The 12,165-nt window shown below is 37.5% G+C and overlaps 1 protein-coding gene across 2 annotated transcripts in view; it reads right to left on the reverse strand.

Annotated features, from left to right (window-relative positions):
• Positions 1-1,195: 1,195 nt before the first annotated feature.
• Positions 1,196-12,165, reverse strand: part of TSC22D2 (TSC22 domain family member 2) — a 48,290-nt gene continuing 37,320 nt past the window's right edge. For both annotated transcript variants that reach the window (XM_051983283.1, XM_051983281.1), the window contains 2 exons: positions 4,634-4,685; positions 1,196-2,933 (listed from right to left, as the gene is read on the reverse strand). In XM_051983283.1, coding sequence (XP_051839243.1) covers positions 2,673-2,933; positions 4,634-4,685 — 313 coding nt within the window. In that variant the 3' untranslated portion in view covers positions 1,196-2,672. The remainder of the gene's footprint in view (positions 2,934-4,633; positions 4,686-12,165) is intronic.

The raw sequence follows: 12,165 nt of genomic DNA on the forward strand, positions 1-12,165 counted from the left end.
GGAATTTCCCCCTCACTTTTATTACTATTATGTGATTTATTCCAGAGCAATATCTGTGAAACCCCAAGTATCACTTTTCCTACGTAGCTTGTTCATTAGTTAATTCTATTGTCCTTAGCCACATTCTAAATACTTACCTAGATGGATCAACCCAAATAAGTATCTTTTTTGCTTTTAGGGTGCTTAGTCATTTCGCATGAAAATGTACATGGTGTTGCAATGTAGAGATTAATTAAACTACTTCATGGACACCAATTGAGTCATTTTCCAAGAAGCTGACAATGTGGGATCTACTGGCTTTCTTTTTTCCTTTAAAGAATATACAAGTATAAGTAGCTCAGTGATGCACCAAGAGTGTAGTACATGTTTTAAGTACCTTTTCACTGAGTTCATTGATAACCTCTGTTCATATCCTCACAAGGAGGTCTTTCCCAACCAATCTCATTCCTTTTAACTTTTCTAAAAGAATCCACGTCTCTCTTGTTATTTATAAACCCACTTGGCAAATCCACAGACAGGCAATCATTACTACATGGAAGAGATTGTGCTGGATGGACAGTTGTACCAAATATTAAATAAAAAACCATGACACTCTCTCATTTTAAAGGACTGTCTTTTTCATATAGCACAAAAACAACACCCACTGCTTCATAAACAAAAATCATGATTACTTCCCTTGGGCCTTCCATTCAAATCTTCCTAAGCCTAAGACCCAGTCTTCTGGGAAGATATGGCCATAAATGCAATGATTCCTATATGACCTCCTTTTCCAAAGCCTTAGTTTCCTCAAAAGTAAGAAAAGTGGTCTGAGTCGAGTGATCTTCCAATTTCTACATTTCTGACCCTAGTAAAGATTTCATTAGTCCCATTCCAGGACAATGGACAAATTTTTATCATGGATTTTAATCATATAGTACCCATTTCCTTGTTTTTATATGTGGCTGGTCTTCCCAGATTCAAGATGGAGTTAATTGGAGTCAAAGCAGACAAAGGAATCCTCCATTCAAAGTAAATATTAAAAGGAAGACTAGATCAAATATTTTTCAGTCCTTGAAATAATCTGCAAGTCACTTTTATACATAAAAAAAGGTTTTTAAATTGCCATTAACTTCATTTTTATTGCCTCATTGGGGAGAGGTTTGAATTTTGTGAAATGTAAGCTCAATTAAACTTTGAACACATGTAGAGTCAAGTATTTCAACAAAACTGCAGTTTAATTTCAGAAAAAGTGTTAAAATATATATATATATTTATACATCAATTTCTGACATAGACTTAATGTGTTAGTATACACAAAATGATGCTTTCTCTCGAAACTGTATTTTATGAAATGTACATTTTTAATTTAAATACTCAGTATACACTGCACTTAATCTGCATGTTGCATTTATTAAATACATTAAAATCTGCAATGTAACAAAACGTTTTCTGCATACGAAATTCAAAACACCATTTTAAATGAACAAAAGATGGCTCACTTCATTTTCTCCTAGTGCATAGTACACTAGCTCAGCTCCACCCACACCAGCTGTTCGTTCTTTTTATTTGACATTGTTCACAGACTAATACATATTACAATAAGAGTGCTGGATAAAAACATGAGGTACGAAAGTGGTTCAAAGATTACAGGTCATGCAGATCATGCTAGACAGCAAAGAAAATTGTGAATGAGAAAACACTAAATAAAAATACATAAAGAATGTGCATTATAAAAAAAAAAAAAAAACTCCATTACACAGCTTTGCTTCTTTGGTTACAAAGTAGGTTGAACAATTTCACAGCTTTTTATTCCCACCCAAAAAAAAAAAAAAAAAAAAAAAAAAGTCATACGAAATGTTGAAAAGCAGAGGAATCATGGCAATTTCTCTAGAGAAAGTAGAAACAAGAAATGAGCAAAGTTTTCTTCATCAAAATAGCCCATCAATTATTTATTATATCACAATAACTGGTGACTACCTGTACAGATGCACTATGGTCTTCATACTTACACTATACAAAAATTTACATTCAAGCTGGGTCTTTACTACTGAAAATAAATACCAAAGATAAATTGCCATTAGTGTTAGAAATATGCCAGGATTCTTTTGTTCAATTATTGCCTAAACGTTTTATCTAGTAAATGCAATCCCGTCTATCAATTCCTTTACTGATACTTACATTTATTTTTTTTAAAAAATTAAGAAAAAGTTCTGTGACATTGTTCATGTACATTATGAAAATAGCAGCCCTGTAATAAATAAAACACAAAGAAATGAAAACTAATGTAGGCAAATGTTACTTATATTGAAAGAATGGTGGCTCTTTCGATGAATGGTTACTTATAACAAGATAGGAAGGCTCAAGGTAATCCATGGACAATGAGACTGAGCGCCCCCACAGCTCGGACAGACCCCGCCCGCTCATGCGCACCAGACCCCAGGCCAACCCCGGCCTCACTAACCCTCCTCTCCTCCTTCGGGAGTTTCCTCGTGTCCGGTGACAGACAAGTGGACCCTGACTGTGCGGCATGACGTCTCAAAGCGAGGACTAGCTCTTGGAGAATGATTGTCTAATACTGAAAAGGCCAAACACCCCCCCCAAGCGTGGCTACTTGCTCGTACAGAGTGGAGAGAACACCAGTGGCACACAAGGACAGACTGCTGTCAAGGCCGTCTTCGTGAGGCGAGGAAGCGTTACGCTGAGGACACATTCGGCTGCTGAGGAGGTTGCGTTGGCTGCGGAGGCTGTGCTATCACTGTTTGCTGCTGAGAAGTGCTACTAGGGTTGGCCTGTTGGGTTGAGAGTTGGGATAATTGATCGTTGTTTGAAAGAGATTTTAACAGTGCGTTCTCCCGTTCAAGTAAAGAGTTTCTTTCAACTAATTCTTTTATTTGTTCCTTCAGAACTTCCACTTCTTCTCTTACTGCATACATCAGATGGCTTTTCACCAGATCCTGTAAACACAATTAGCAATGTCAAAGACAATCAATTCCTGTGAAATAAAGAATTAAGACACTTCAGCAAAGAAATTCTATAGAAATTTTTTTTTAAATGACTCCTGCCAACTAGCTATCAATCCTTGTTTTGTAGCATATGCAGACCAGAAGTTTTTTTCACAAACGTAGCAAATTCTAGTCCTGATGGATGACAACCACACGGAAACGTTTTTTGGTTTCTGAAGGAGGGAGATGGTGTGGTGCAAACATAAGAATAACTCAAAGAGGTATTCAAATTGACCTCCAATAGAATGAGAGACACCCTTTAGAAAAGGAAGAAAAATGTTTTCTGTTAACTATCCTTGGGGTAAAACCTGCAACTGCTATTTAATCCCACAATGACAAGATCTTGTTTCCTCTCACCATCTAATACTGGAGAGGGAATGACAGAATTAAAGGTGGATGCCTGCAGAGGAAATGCTGGAGTGTGGAAGAGGTATTTGCTATGTAATTCTAACCCCACTCAAGTAGTAACAAGCTCTAAAATTCTATTAATGCTCTAAAACTTTTTTTCATGCTATTTTGAACAAAATACTCATCTGCAGATTACTAGAGCATGTGTATTTTACCTAGCTGTATATCAAAAGCTGGGAATATTAGTTAAGTTAAAGTCCCCAGAACCAAGGGTTCACTGATAACATTTATTACAATAGAATTGCTTCTTTTGTGACAATTAGAGAAGGTCTGTGTATTTCTCTGGTACTATAGCAGGGTTCCTCAAACTTTTTAAATAGGGGGCCAGTTCACTGTCCCTCAGACTATTGGAGGGCCGGACTATAGTAAAAACAAAAACTTTGTTTTGTGGGCCTTTAAATAAAGAAATTTCATAGCCCTGGGTGAGGGGGATAAACATCCTCAGCTGCCGCATCTGGCCTACGGCCGTAGTTTGAGAACCCCTGTACTAAAGGGTTAAATACAGCCTTTTCCTAAGCTGTAAGATATGGAAGCCAAAGGGTACATTGAAAAGGCATCTAATGAAGAATTCTATTTAACATCACTTCTGACCAGTTGATCCACCTTCCCACCACCACCATTCCACACAACAAAAATCCCAACAACCCACAAGACTCTTTAGTGAAACTAACTTTAAAAGAATGTATCTCAGTGAGCCTGGCTCTGCAGGTGGGAGGGCCGAGCAGACTCAGCTTGTTTACACTTGTAGGAGCAGGGGCAGGGCAGGCCCCGCAAGCGCTCCATCTAGGCATCGGAGACTCTCAGCGCCCGGGTGTCCTCCCTGCCGGCTCTACCTTTATATGATCCTGTGAGTGAGAAGTGGAAATCAGAACCATCAGTCTGGTGAATGTCTTGGGCACGTCCGACTTCATGACCCCAGTTAGGGGTTTTCTTAGCACAGACGAATGGTTTGCCAATTTAGAGATGAGGAAACTGAGGCAAGAGGGTTAAGTGACTTGCCCAGAGGCAAACAGCCAGTCACTTGAGGGCAGATTTGAAGCCGAGTCTTCCTGATTCCAAGCCCAGTGCTAACACTGAGCACTTAGCTGCCTATTTAGTTGTAAAGACTGAATAAAACAGTCCCTATAACAAATAAGCAATCAAGGATGTTTTTAATGAGAAATTTTTGGGAAAAAAAATATCCACTTACCAATAGAATCACAACATGTGGGGTAATTTTTATGTAACATTCAAATTCTACTTACCATCGCCTGCTCTATTTTGTTGTCAATGGCTACAACGCTTGCCCCAGATGCACTGGAAGGAAAAAGAAACATTAAAGATTTTATCAAATGGCCATTCAATTCAACATTTTTAAAGTGCCTACTATGTCCGAGGCATTGAATTCAAGCAATGAATTTAGCCCTCCCTTTTCTAGCCTCTAAAACAATATGATAAATTGTTATTAAGAAATTCTTTTCATGTTTACTTCAAATGTTATACTAGTTATTTAAAATTATCACATTTATTCCATTTTGGAGATTTTTATAACAGTGGGTAGACAGTTTTCCTCATCTGCAAGATAAAAGGATTAGACAGTGAAGGTCTCTCTTAACATTGCACAATTCCCTTTCTTATATACAAAGACATGTTCCAGCTATGAAGTGATTTCCAGTCTCAAATATCAACATACTTCCTTCCTTCCATACTCTTCATTACTTCTCTACTAATTTTGCTAAAAACTGGCCTTTTCTGCACCAGCATATAGTTCTCTTATTTTAATACTTGCTTCTCAAACCATCAGAATGACTCAGAATATTCCACAGTGAGCCACGCACTCTGCAGCCTGCAAGTCAAGGCTTCTGAGTTACTTTTGGTCAAAATGCTCAACAAGTTGACTTATTAGGTTGGTTTTTCCTTGAACTGTTTAAAAACACTTAGCATATATAAGCACACAACTTATGTAACAAATAAATCACCTATCACTGCTCGAAATTAAAATGTGCAAGCTGCAAAACACTCATTACTCCTAGCCATCACTTAATTACAGAGGGAAAAATTTAAACTTTCTATGTAAATGGGCACTCTTATAACACTGAATTCTTGATATATGCCAAAGGCACTTGAGAGGACCAGTCACATGGCATGTGGAAGAAGTGGGGCTGGAGCCCACTCCAGTTATCTAGCCATTATAGCATGCTGCCTTTTTCCTCAGAGTACTTTCCATATTTTTTCTATTTTTTAAATTTCCATGTCAAGATTGAAAGCATTTCTAAGCAATTTTATGACTTGAAAGTCCAGTTAATTCCCAATCAGCCAAACATTTATGTTAATATATTATTTTAAAATGACTATTAGTATGAATTTGAACAAGTAACATTTTTTAAAAAGGCAAAGTTTGACTTTGGATCAAATAATAACTTTATTACAATGCAGTCAACCATTCTATTATGTGCCAGGCACAAAGCTACATTTGAGGGAAATGGAAAAAGGCAAAAACAGTCCCTGATCTCAGGAGTTCATATCTAATAGGGGAAACAATGTGAAAATACTGAGGTTCCAATGAGACATTTTTCATTCAGGGGACTAGAAAAGGGTTCTTGGAAAAGGTGGGTTTTTTAGCTGAGACCTGAAGGAAGTCAGGAGGTAGAAATGGGGGTATGATACCCAAAATGGAAGAAGGAATAAAATTTGCCAAGAGTCTGGGGCTGGAATGACTTGTAAAAGAGGCCAGTACCCTCAGATCTGGGATTGAGATGACAGGGTGAAGGGCAGTGAGGAAGTTAATGCAGGTGTTTAGAGGAGGACCCTGCAAAATGGATCTTGAAGGCACCTGACATATACTGCCTAACTCTGCTCTGACATTTGTAGCATACACCTGAAGCCCCATTTTACAGGACTGAGTTTTTGTGCATTACCACAACCCCCCTCTCCCCCCTCAAATACCACAACTCAAGTCAAATAAGAATCTTTTCCACTGCCTGAAATCAGGTTTTGTCCCAGACAAGTGGCCAGGAGGTTTTTGTATCCCCGATCCTTCAGTCCCCAGGGTCTCCTGCCCTCAACTTTACTTATCATAGATACAACTTGTTTTCCCACTGCTGCCCCCCACTCTTCATTCTTTCTTGAGAATTTTCTTCACAAAAAGTTGGAAGGTTCATCCAAGGTTTATCTCCTCCAATCCATGCCATCAGTGTGTCTCTCTACAGAAAAACCTCAAAGAGGAATAATGTTGGGAAACTCACCTATTTTCTTGAAAAGCATATTCAACATTTGACCAACTCCCCCACTTGGTCAAAAATCTACTTCTGTAATTGTGAAGATTAATTGTATAAAGATGACTTCCCAATTTACTGAGAGGTTGAATGATTTGGCCACAGTGACACATTTAACATTGTTAAAAGGAAGGCTTAATCCTAGGTCTCAACCTGCATTCCCAATCAAGAGAGCTGTCTAATTGAGGAAAAGAATTCAAACCCACCTGTTTTATATCTCTCACTATAAAACCATGCGGAACTGACAAAGATAGTTGGGAAAAAAAAAAAAAAAAGAAGGGCTTCACAATACCTTCTATCCATTTTAAAGGAAAAATCAAGTATTTATATAATCAACGATTTTAGGTCCTAAAATTCCAAAGTTAAACTGTACTAATTTCTGTGATACTCTGTATTAACTTCTACACAGTAGAATCTTCTTTTATTCATGCCTAAGGCAAGTTCCCAAAGGGAGAAAAGGGGGGAAATGAACTTGAATTTATCATGAAAAATAAGCTAAAAATCATTCTATAATTCTGTCGAAGCACAGAATTCTGGCTGCACCCCATCTCTGACTGCCATTATGTTCCACATGTCTAATTTCTGCATCTCTTAGGCACCACTCAATTTCAGTTTTTCCCTTCCCTTACAAAGCACATCCTGATCCCTTTCTTAAGTGCTCTAGCCCTGAAATTTTCTTTCACTACACTTACGTATGCAGGTTGCATTTTCTTAGCAGACTATAAGCTCATACATGGCAGAAACAGTTTCATTGGCTTTGTATCACCAGCCTAAATGTCTGGCATATAATACATACTTAATATTTGCTAAAATGATAAGGTTGTGACAGGGTTAGCCTCTTGATAATAAAAATTGTACCCTACAAAACCCCTTTGGTTACTAAATTAAAGAATCAAACTTTGAATTTTGAATATGTGGTAAGGCTATTTCTCATACTAGGGAAAAATTTTGGCAAGCCCAGTTCCTCCCTAAATTTTTAGAGAAGCCTTTATTTTTATAGACAAATTTCCTATAGTTTACAAAAAACAGCTACTGATCCATAAGAGAATTATTCTCTCCAAGTATACCTACTGGCTACAAGAGATCTACTTGTTACTTATTATGTGGCTGTCGCACCCTTTACATCCAATCCAATCAAATCTCATAGTGTCTTTAAAAACCCATTTGTCCAAACTACAACCAAAAACCAATTCATTTGGCCCTTCAAGCTGAACCTCAGTTCTGAATTTGCAACTTTCACCACACACTGCAATTCTCTCTTACATCAACATTAAGAGTCAAATGGTATTTCTTTTAATGGTATTTCCTGTGCACACATGGGCATACACACACACACACACACACACACACACACACTATAAATAAAAGCAAATCCCTGTTCATTGTTAAACCTGGGGAAATAGGATTCCCAGAAACTGGGAAAGTTCTGGTTAATTGAACTTTCTGATAAATTAGTGATTGTGTTCTATAATCCTTTCCATTTTAACCAACGCATTAAAAACCTAAAGCTTGAATAGAAAGTATGGGCCAGAAGTTCTTTCTAGAGAATAAATTTAATCAACTTGATTAATCCTTCTAGACTTCAATTTCTTCATCTGTAAAATGAATGGCCTTACAAAGCTGTTAAAAGGCTACAATGCAATAGCAATGAAAAGTATTACATTTAACAGTAAAGGGTTACAGCCAATCCATGAATGTGTTATCTTCTAACTGCCAGGAATAGTGCCAGGGCATTAAAGACTCAAAGATAACATTCTACAGATTTTTTTTTTTGGGGGGGGGAGGGAGGATGGGGGAGAGGCGAGGGGGGAAGTATTGCAAAGTGTGGTAGAGACCAGGAAAAAAACCTGGAGATCTGGAAGAAGTCAATCCAGAATCCACAGCCAAGCATCTACCATGGGACACAAAGTCAAAAATGAGGTGAGTAATATAATGTGTTTGGGGTCTGGCCTTGTGATTTCATTGGTCTAGGGGACTATTAGCATGAAAAAGGAGCTCTTTTGCAGAAATGGATACCAGAAATCAGGGCCCTAGTCCATTTGATACAGCTACTCTAACTCAACTCTTTTTGACTCCAAGCTTGCTCCTGGTCTGCTGCCTTTCCAAACAATCATCTGGAGTGGATGATGGGAGAGGTAAGATATAGATTATCTTGGGTTCCATTCATTTATAAGGACTACAAAACATTTTCCCTCTTTAACTACTCTGCAGGTCAAATGGAGAGCACAGATGGGAAAGCAATGTTAAGCCTTGAGAACATAAGACATTCATCACTTAGGTCCATTCTCTAAGACCCAGATAACAAGCGGCAGATTCAGACCACCAATTCTCAATTATCCTTGCTCCTGCATAATCATTTACAACATTAGTTCCCTTATGGTTAAGATCCCAATAATTACTGTCTCCATTCTTAAAATCCTGTTCTTTATCTGTCATCTCCAATCCTGAAATTCTTCTTTCTTGGTAACTATCCACACTAGCTACCTTTCTCTTGCCATCAGCTTTTGACCCTATTCTTCTGAAATCCATCTCATGTCACCAATGATCCCTGAAAACCAAATTCAATGATTTCTGTTCAGCTCAAGTTGTTAGAAACACCTGAATTTATGATTAATCCAACTTTGCTGGCTACTTCCTCCTCATTTGAGTATTTTCCCCATTCTTTCCCTGAACTTCATTCATTATTCTTTCTCTTCACTCCTTCATCCTCAACGTCTCTCAACATGTCATTCATTCACTTTTAGCTATTATGAGGTGACTCTCACAGCTACATATTTATCGATCTTACCTTTCCCGAAGTTTCTGCTATTTCCTACCTATTTCTATCAGCCACTCACATTCCAAAAATGATCTTTCCCATTTCCGACCTGTGTTTCCTTTATAATCACCACTACAATCTTCACACACACACAAAGCCTGAGAAAGCACATTTGCTGCTTCTCCTTCATGAATAGTATCATTGTCAAGAATCAGCAATTCTACCCTCATCACTCTAGGTCAGGGATCTGTGATTTCTTACAGAGGCCACCATAATCCCTTCTGACTAGTCCTCCTCCTGTTTCTCTCTTCTCCTAGCCATACTTTATACAGATCCAAAATAAGCTTCCTAGGCATGGATCTGTCTCCCAGAACTGCTTATGGGAAAAAAATACAAAGCTTCCAGCCTAGCATTTAAGATGGGCCACACTCTGGCTGAGCAAATCTTGCTGTGTCTTTTAGACCCTCCCTCCATGCATTCTAAATCTCAGACAGATAGGAGGATTACACTCATTCACCAGTCTTGTCTTATGCTCCTCCCCTCAAGTTACTAGTGAAGAAGGCAATTCTCTGTGCTTTCTCATCTGTCTAAATCCTGTTCGTCCGGCAAGACCCAGACCACCATACTCTCAGTGACCTCTTCCTTTCCCAAAGTTTCTTCTAGGCTCCTTCAGCACACTGACTTGTTTTTATGTTCTTTTCCCCAAGGTTTACCTCTCAATAATCAGAAGTGTACAATTTGGCTAGTGAGGTCCTCCTTGGGTCACAAAAAGCAATACTCTACTGAACCCTAGACCTCGCTTCTTCGCTACACTGTCTTCATGTTCAATGGCACTCAGACTTAAAGGAGAGCATGGTTAAATAAAAGCTGTGTGTAGTTTTAAACCAAATCAATCTTTTATTCATCAAACCTCTCACAGGGCTGCCTAACTACTGTAAATGACAACGAACAAGTAATAGGTCTAAGAACAGTGTGTGAGTCAGAACTAAGCAAAGCCAGAACAATCATCAGGAGTTGACAGTAGTGGGGAGAATGCTTTGTTAGCACCAATTAAGTACTACATGCATGGGGTTTCACCAGGGCAAGGATTCAAATGCACATGTAACTTAATTTATCTTATCTTGCACATTCCCAGAAAGCTCAGCTCTGAGAATAAGAGAGGCCATTTCCTGGAAGGGCCGCCTTTTTACTCAAATGATCTTTTAGGTGTCTAACAGAAATGTTCATCTCTATGACACAGGTTAGAAAGTTGAAGACAACATAAGCCTACACGAAGAAGTCTTTAAAATGTTTTTACCTAATCAACATTTAATAAAATTATGTATAGATCAAATGGTTTTTAAAATCATAATCCTCTAAAGTAAGGATTTTTACACTGAAAAATTTTACCAAATTACCTTGCTTGATTCACATTTGGACTGTGGAAAGAGATAAAGGGTTGTATCCTGGCTATGAATTCCAACTTTGTGGGGGGTGAAATTTTCTCTTCAATCTGAACAAGATTTAACATCCTTTCTGATGCTTAAGGTTCTAAAGTCGACTAGGCTAATTATCTCAAAATTAAAGAAATTGACAAATCTGAACTTGACTAAATGGTCAAGCAACTTAATGATTTTGTGTCCCAGACAATTAAAAAGGAAAATATTTAAGACAACTACAGACAGGGAAATTTGAACTATAATTCATCAAGCATGCATCATAAAAAAAATTCAATGATTAACACCAAGTATTTGATTCAACTTATAATAGTATTAAGTTATTTCCTTGCTCCTCCTCCCCCTATTTCATTGGACCACTTTATCTGAATAAGAAACCATTACTCACCACATGCTTATGTGGATAGGATTAGGTCCCATAATTTCAAGTAGCACTACAGAGCAATAGATTAAAGCTTGGCCAATACTAACTGTATAATTAGGAAGCTCAAGTAAATTATCATCAATATCACATAATTGGATTAATAACATAAAACTCTTATCTTCCATGTGACTGGTCAAGAAAGCAAGCTTAGAATGATAATTGATAATAATCCACTAACTGTTTTAAAAAAATGTATTACAGTGCTTTGTTTCTTACAAAGGACACGTTTCACATCAACCTTGTATAACTTGTTAAGTTCTTTGATAGATATCTACAATATTTTTAATAGTGGTATGAAATAAATAGCCTTTTAATTTCCTTTCTAATTGTCTAGAATCATTTTCTTCCTGAGCAACAAGACAGAATGGCTACTTGTAAAGTTACTCCTTCCTGTTCTATGATTATATGAGCATTGACAATTCTAACATTGCAGTAATACTATTGTATTACATTAGGAGTACTGATGATCTTTCACTATCTTTAACATCTGCAAAGCATTTAACATACAGGACTTCATTTCAGCTTCACAACAGCCCTGTGAGCTAAGTATTCAACACTTTTCTTTTAGTGCCTTGTCCAAATATGGTTACTGTCAAAGGCAAGATCTGAAACCAGACCTTTCCCATTCAAGCCTGCTACTCTGTGTGCTATACAGCACACACTGCCTCCATTTCAGTGCAGGCCTGAACCAGATTAAAATATAATTAGGAAATATTTAACAAAAATAATTATGAATATAATTGCACACAGATAATATACTGCCTATAAGGATGACCCGCAAAGGATGATGTAAATATTCTGCTAATATCATCCCCACTCATTCTCGAGCTTCTAGAAAGTAAGAGTCAAATAAGAAGTATAATCAAAATCACATAGATCATTGTTGACAATGATCACTTTAAGA

Source organism: Antechinus flavipes, chromosome 3 (genome assembly GCF_016432865.1).
Source record: "Antechinus flavipes isolate AdamAnt ecotype Samford, QLD, Australia chromosome 3, AdamAnt_v2, whole genome shotgun sequence".
NCBI lineage: Eukaryota > Metazoa > Chordata > Mammalia > Dasyuromorphia > Dasyuridae > Antechinus > Antechinus flavipes.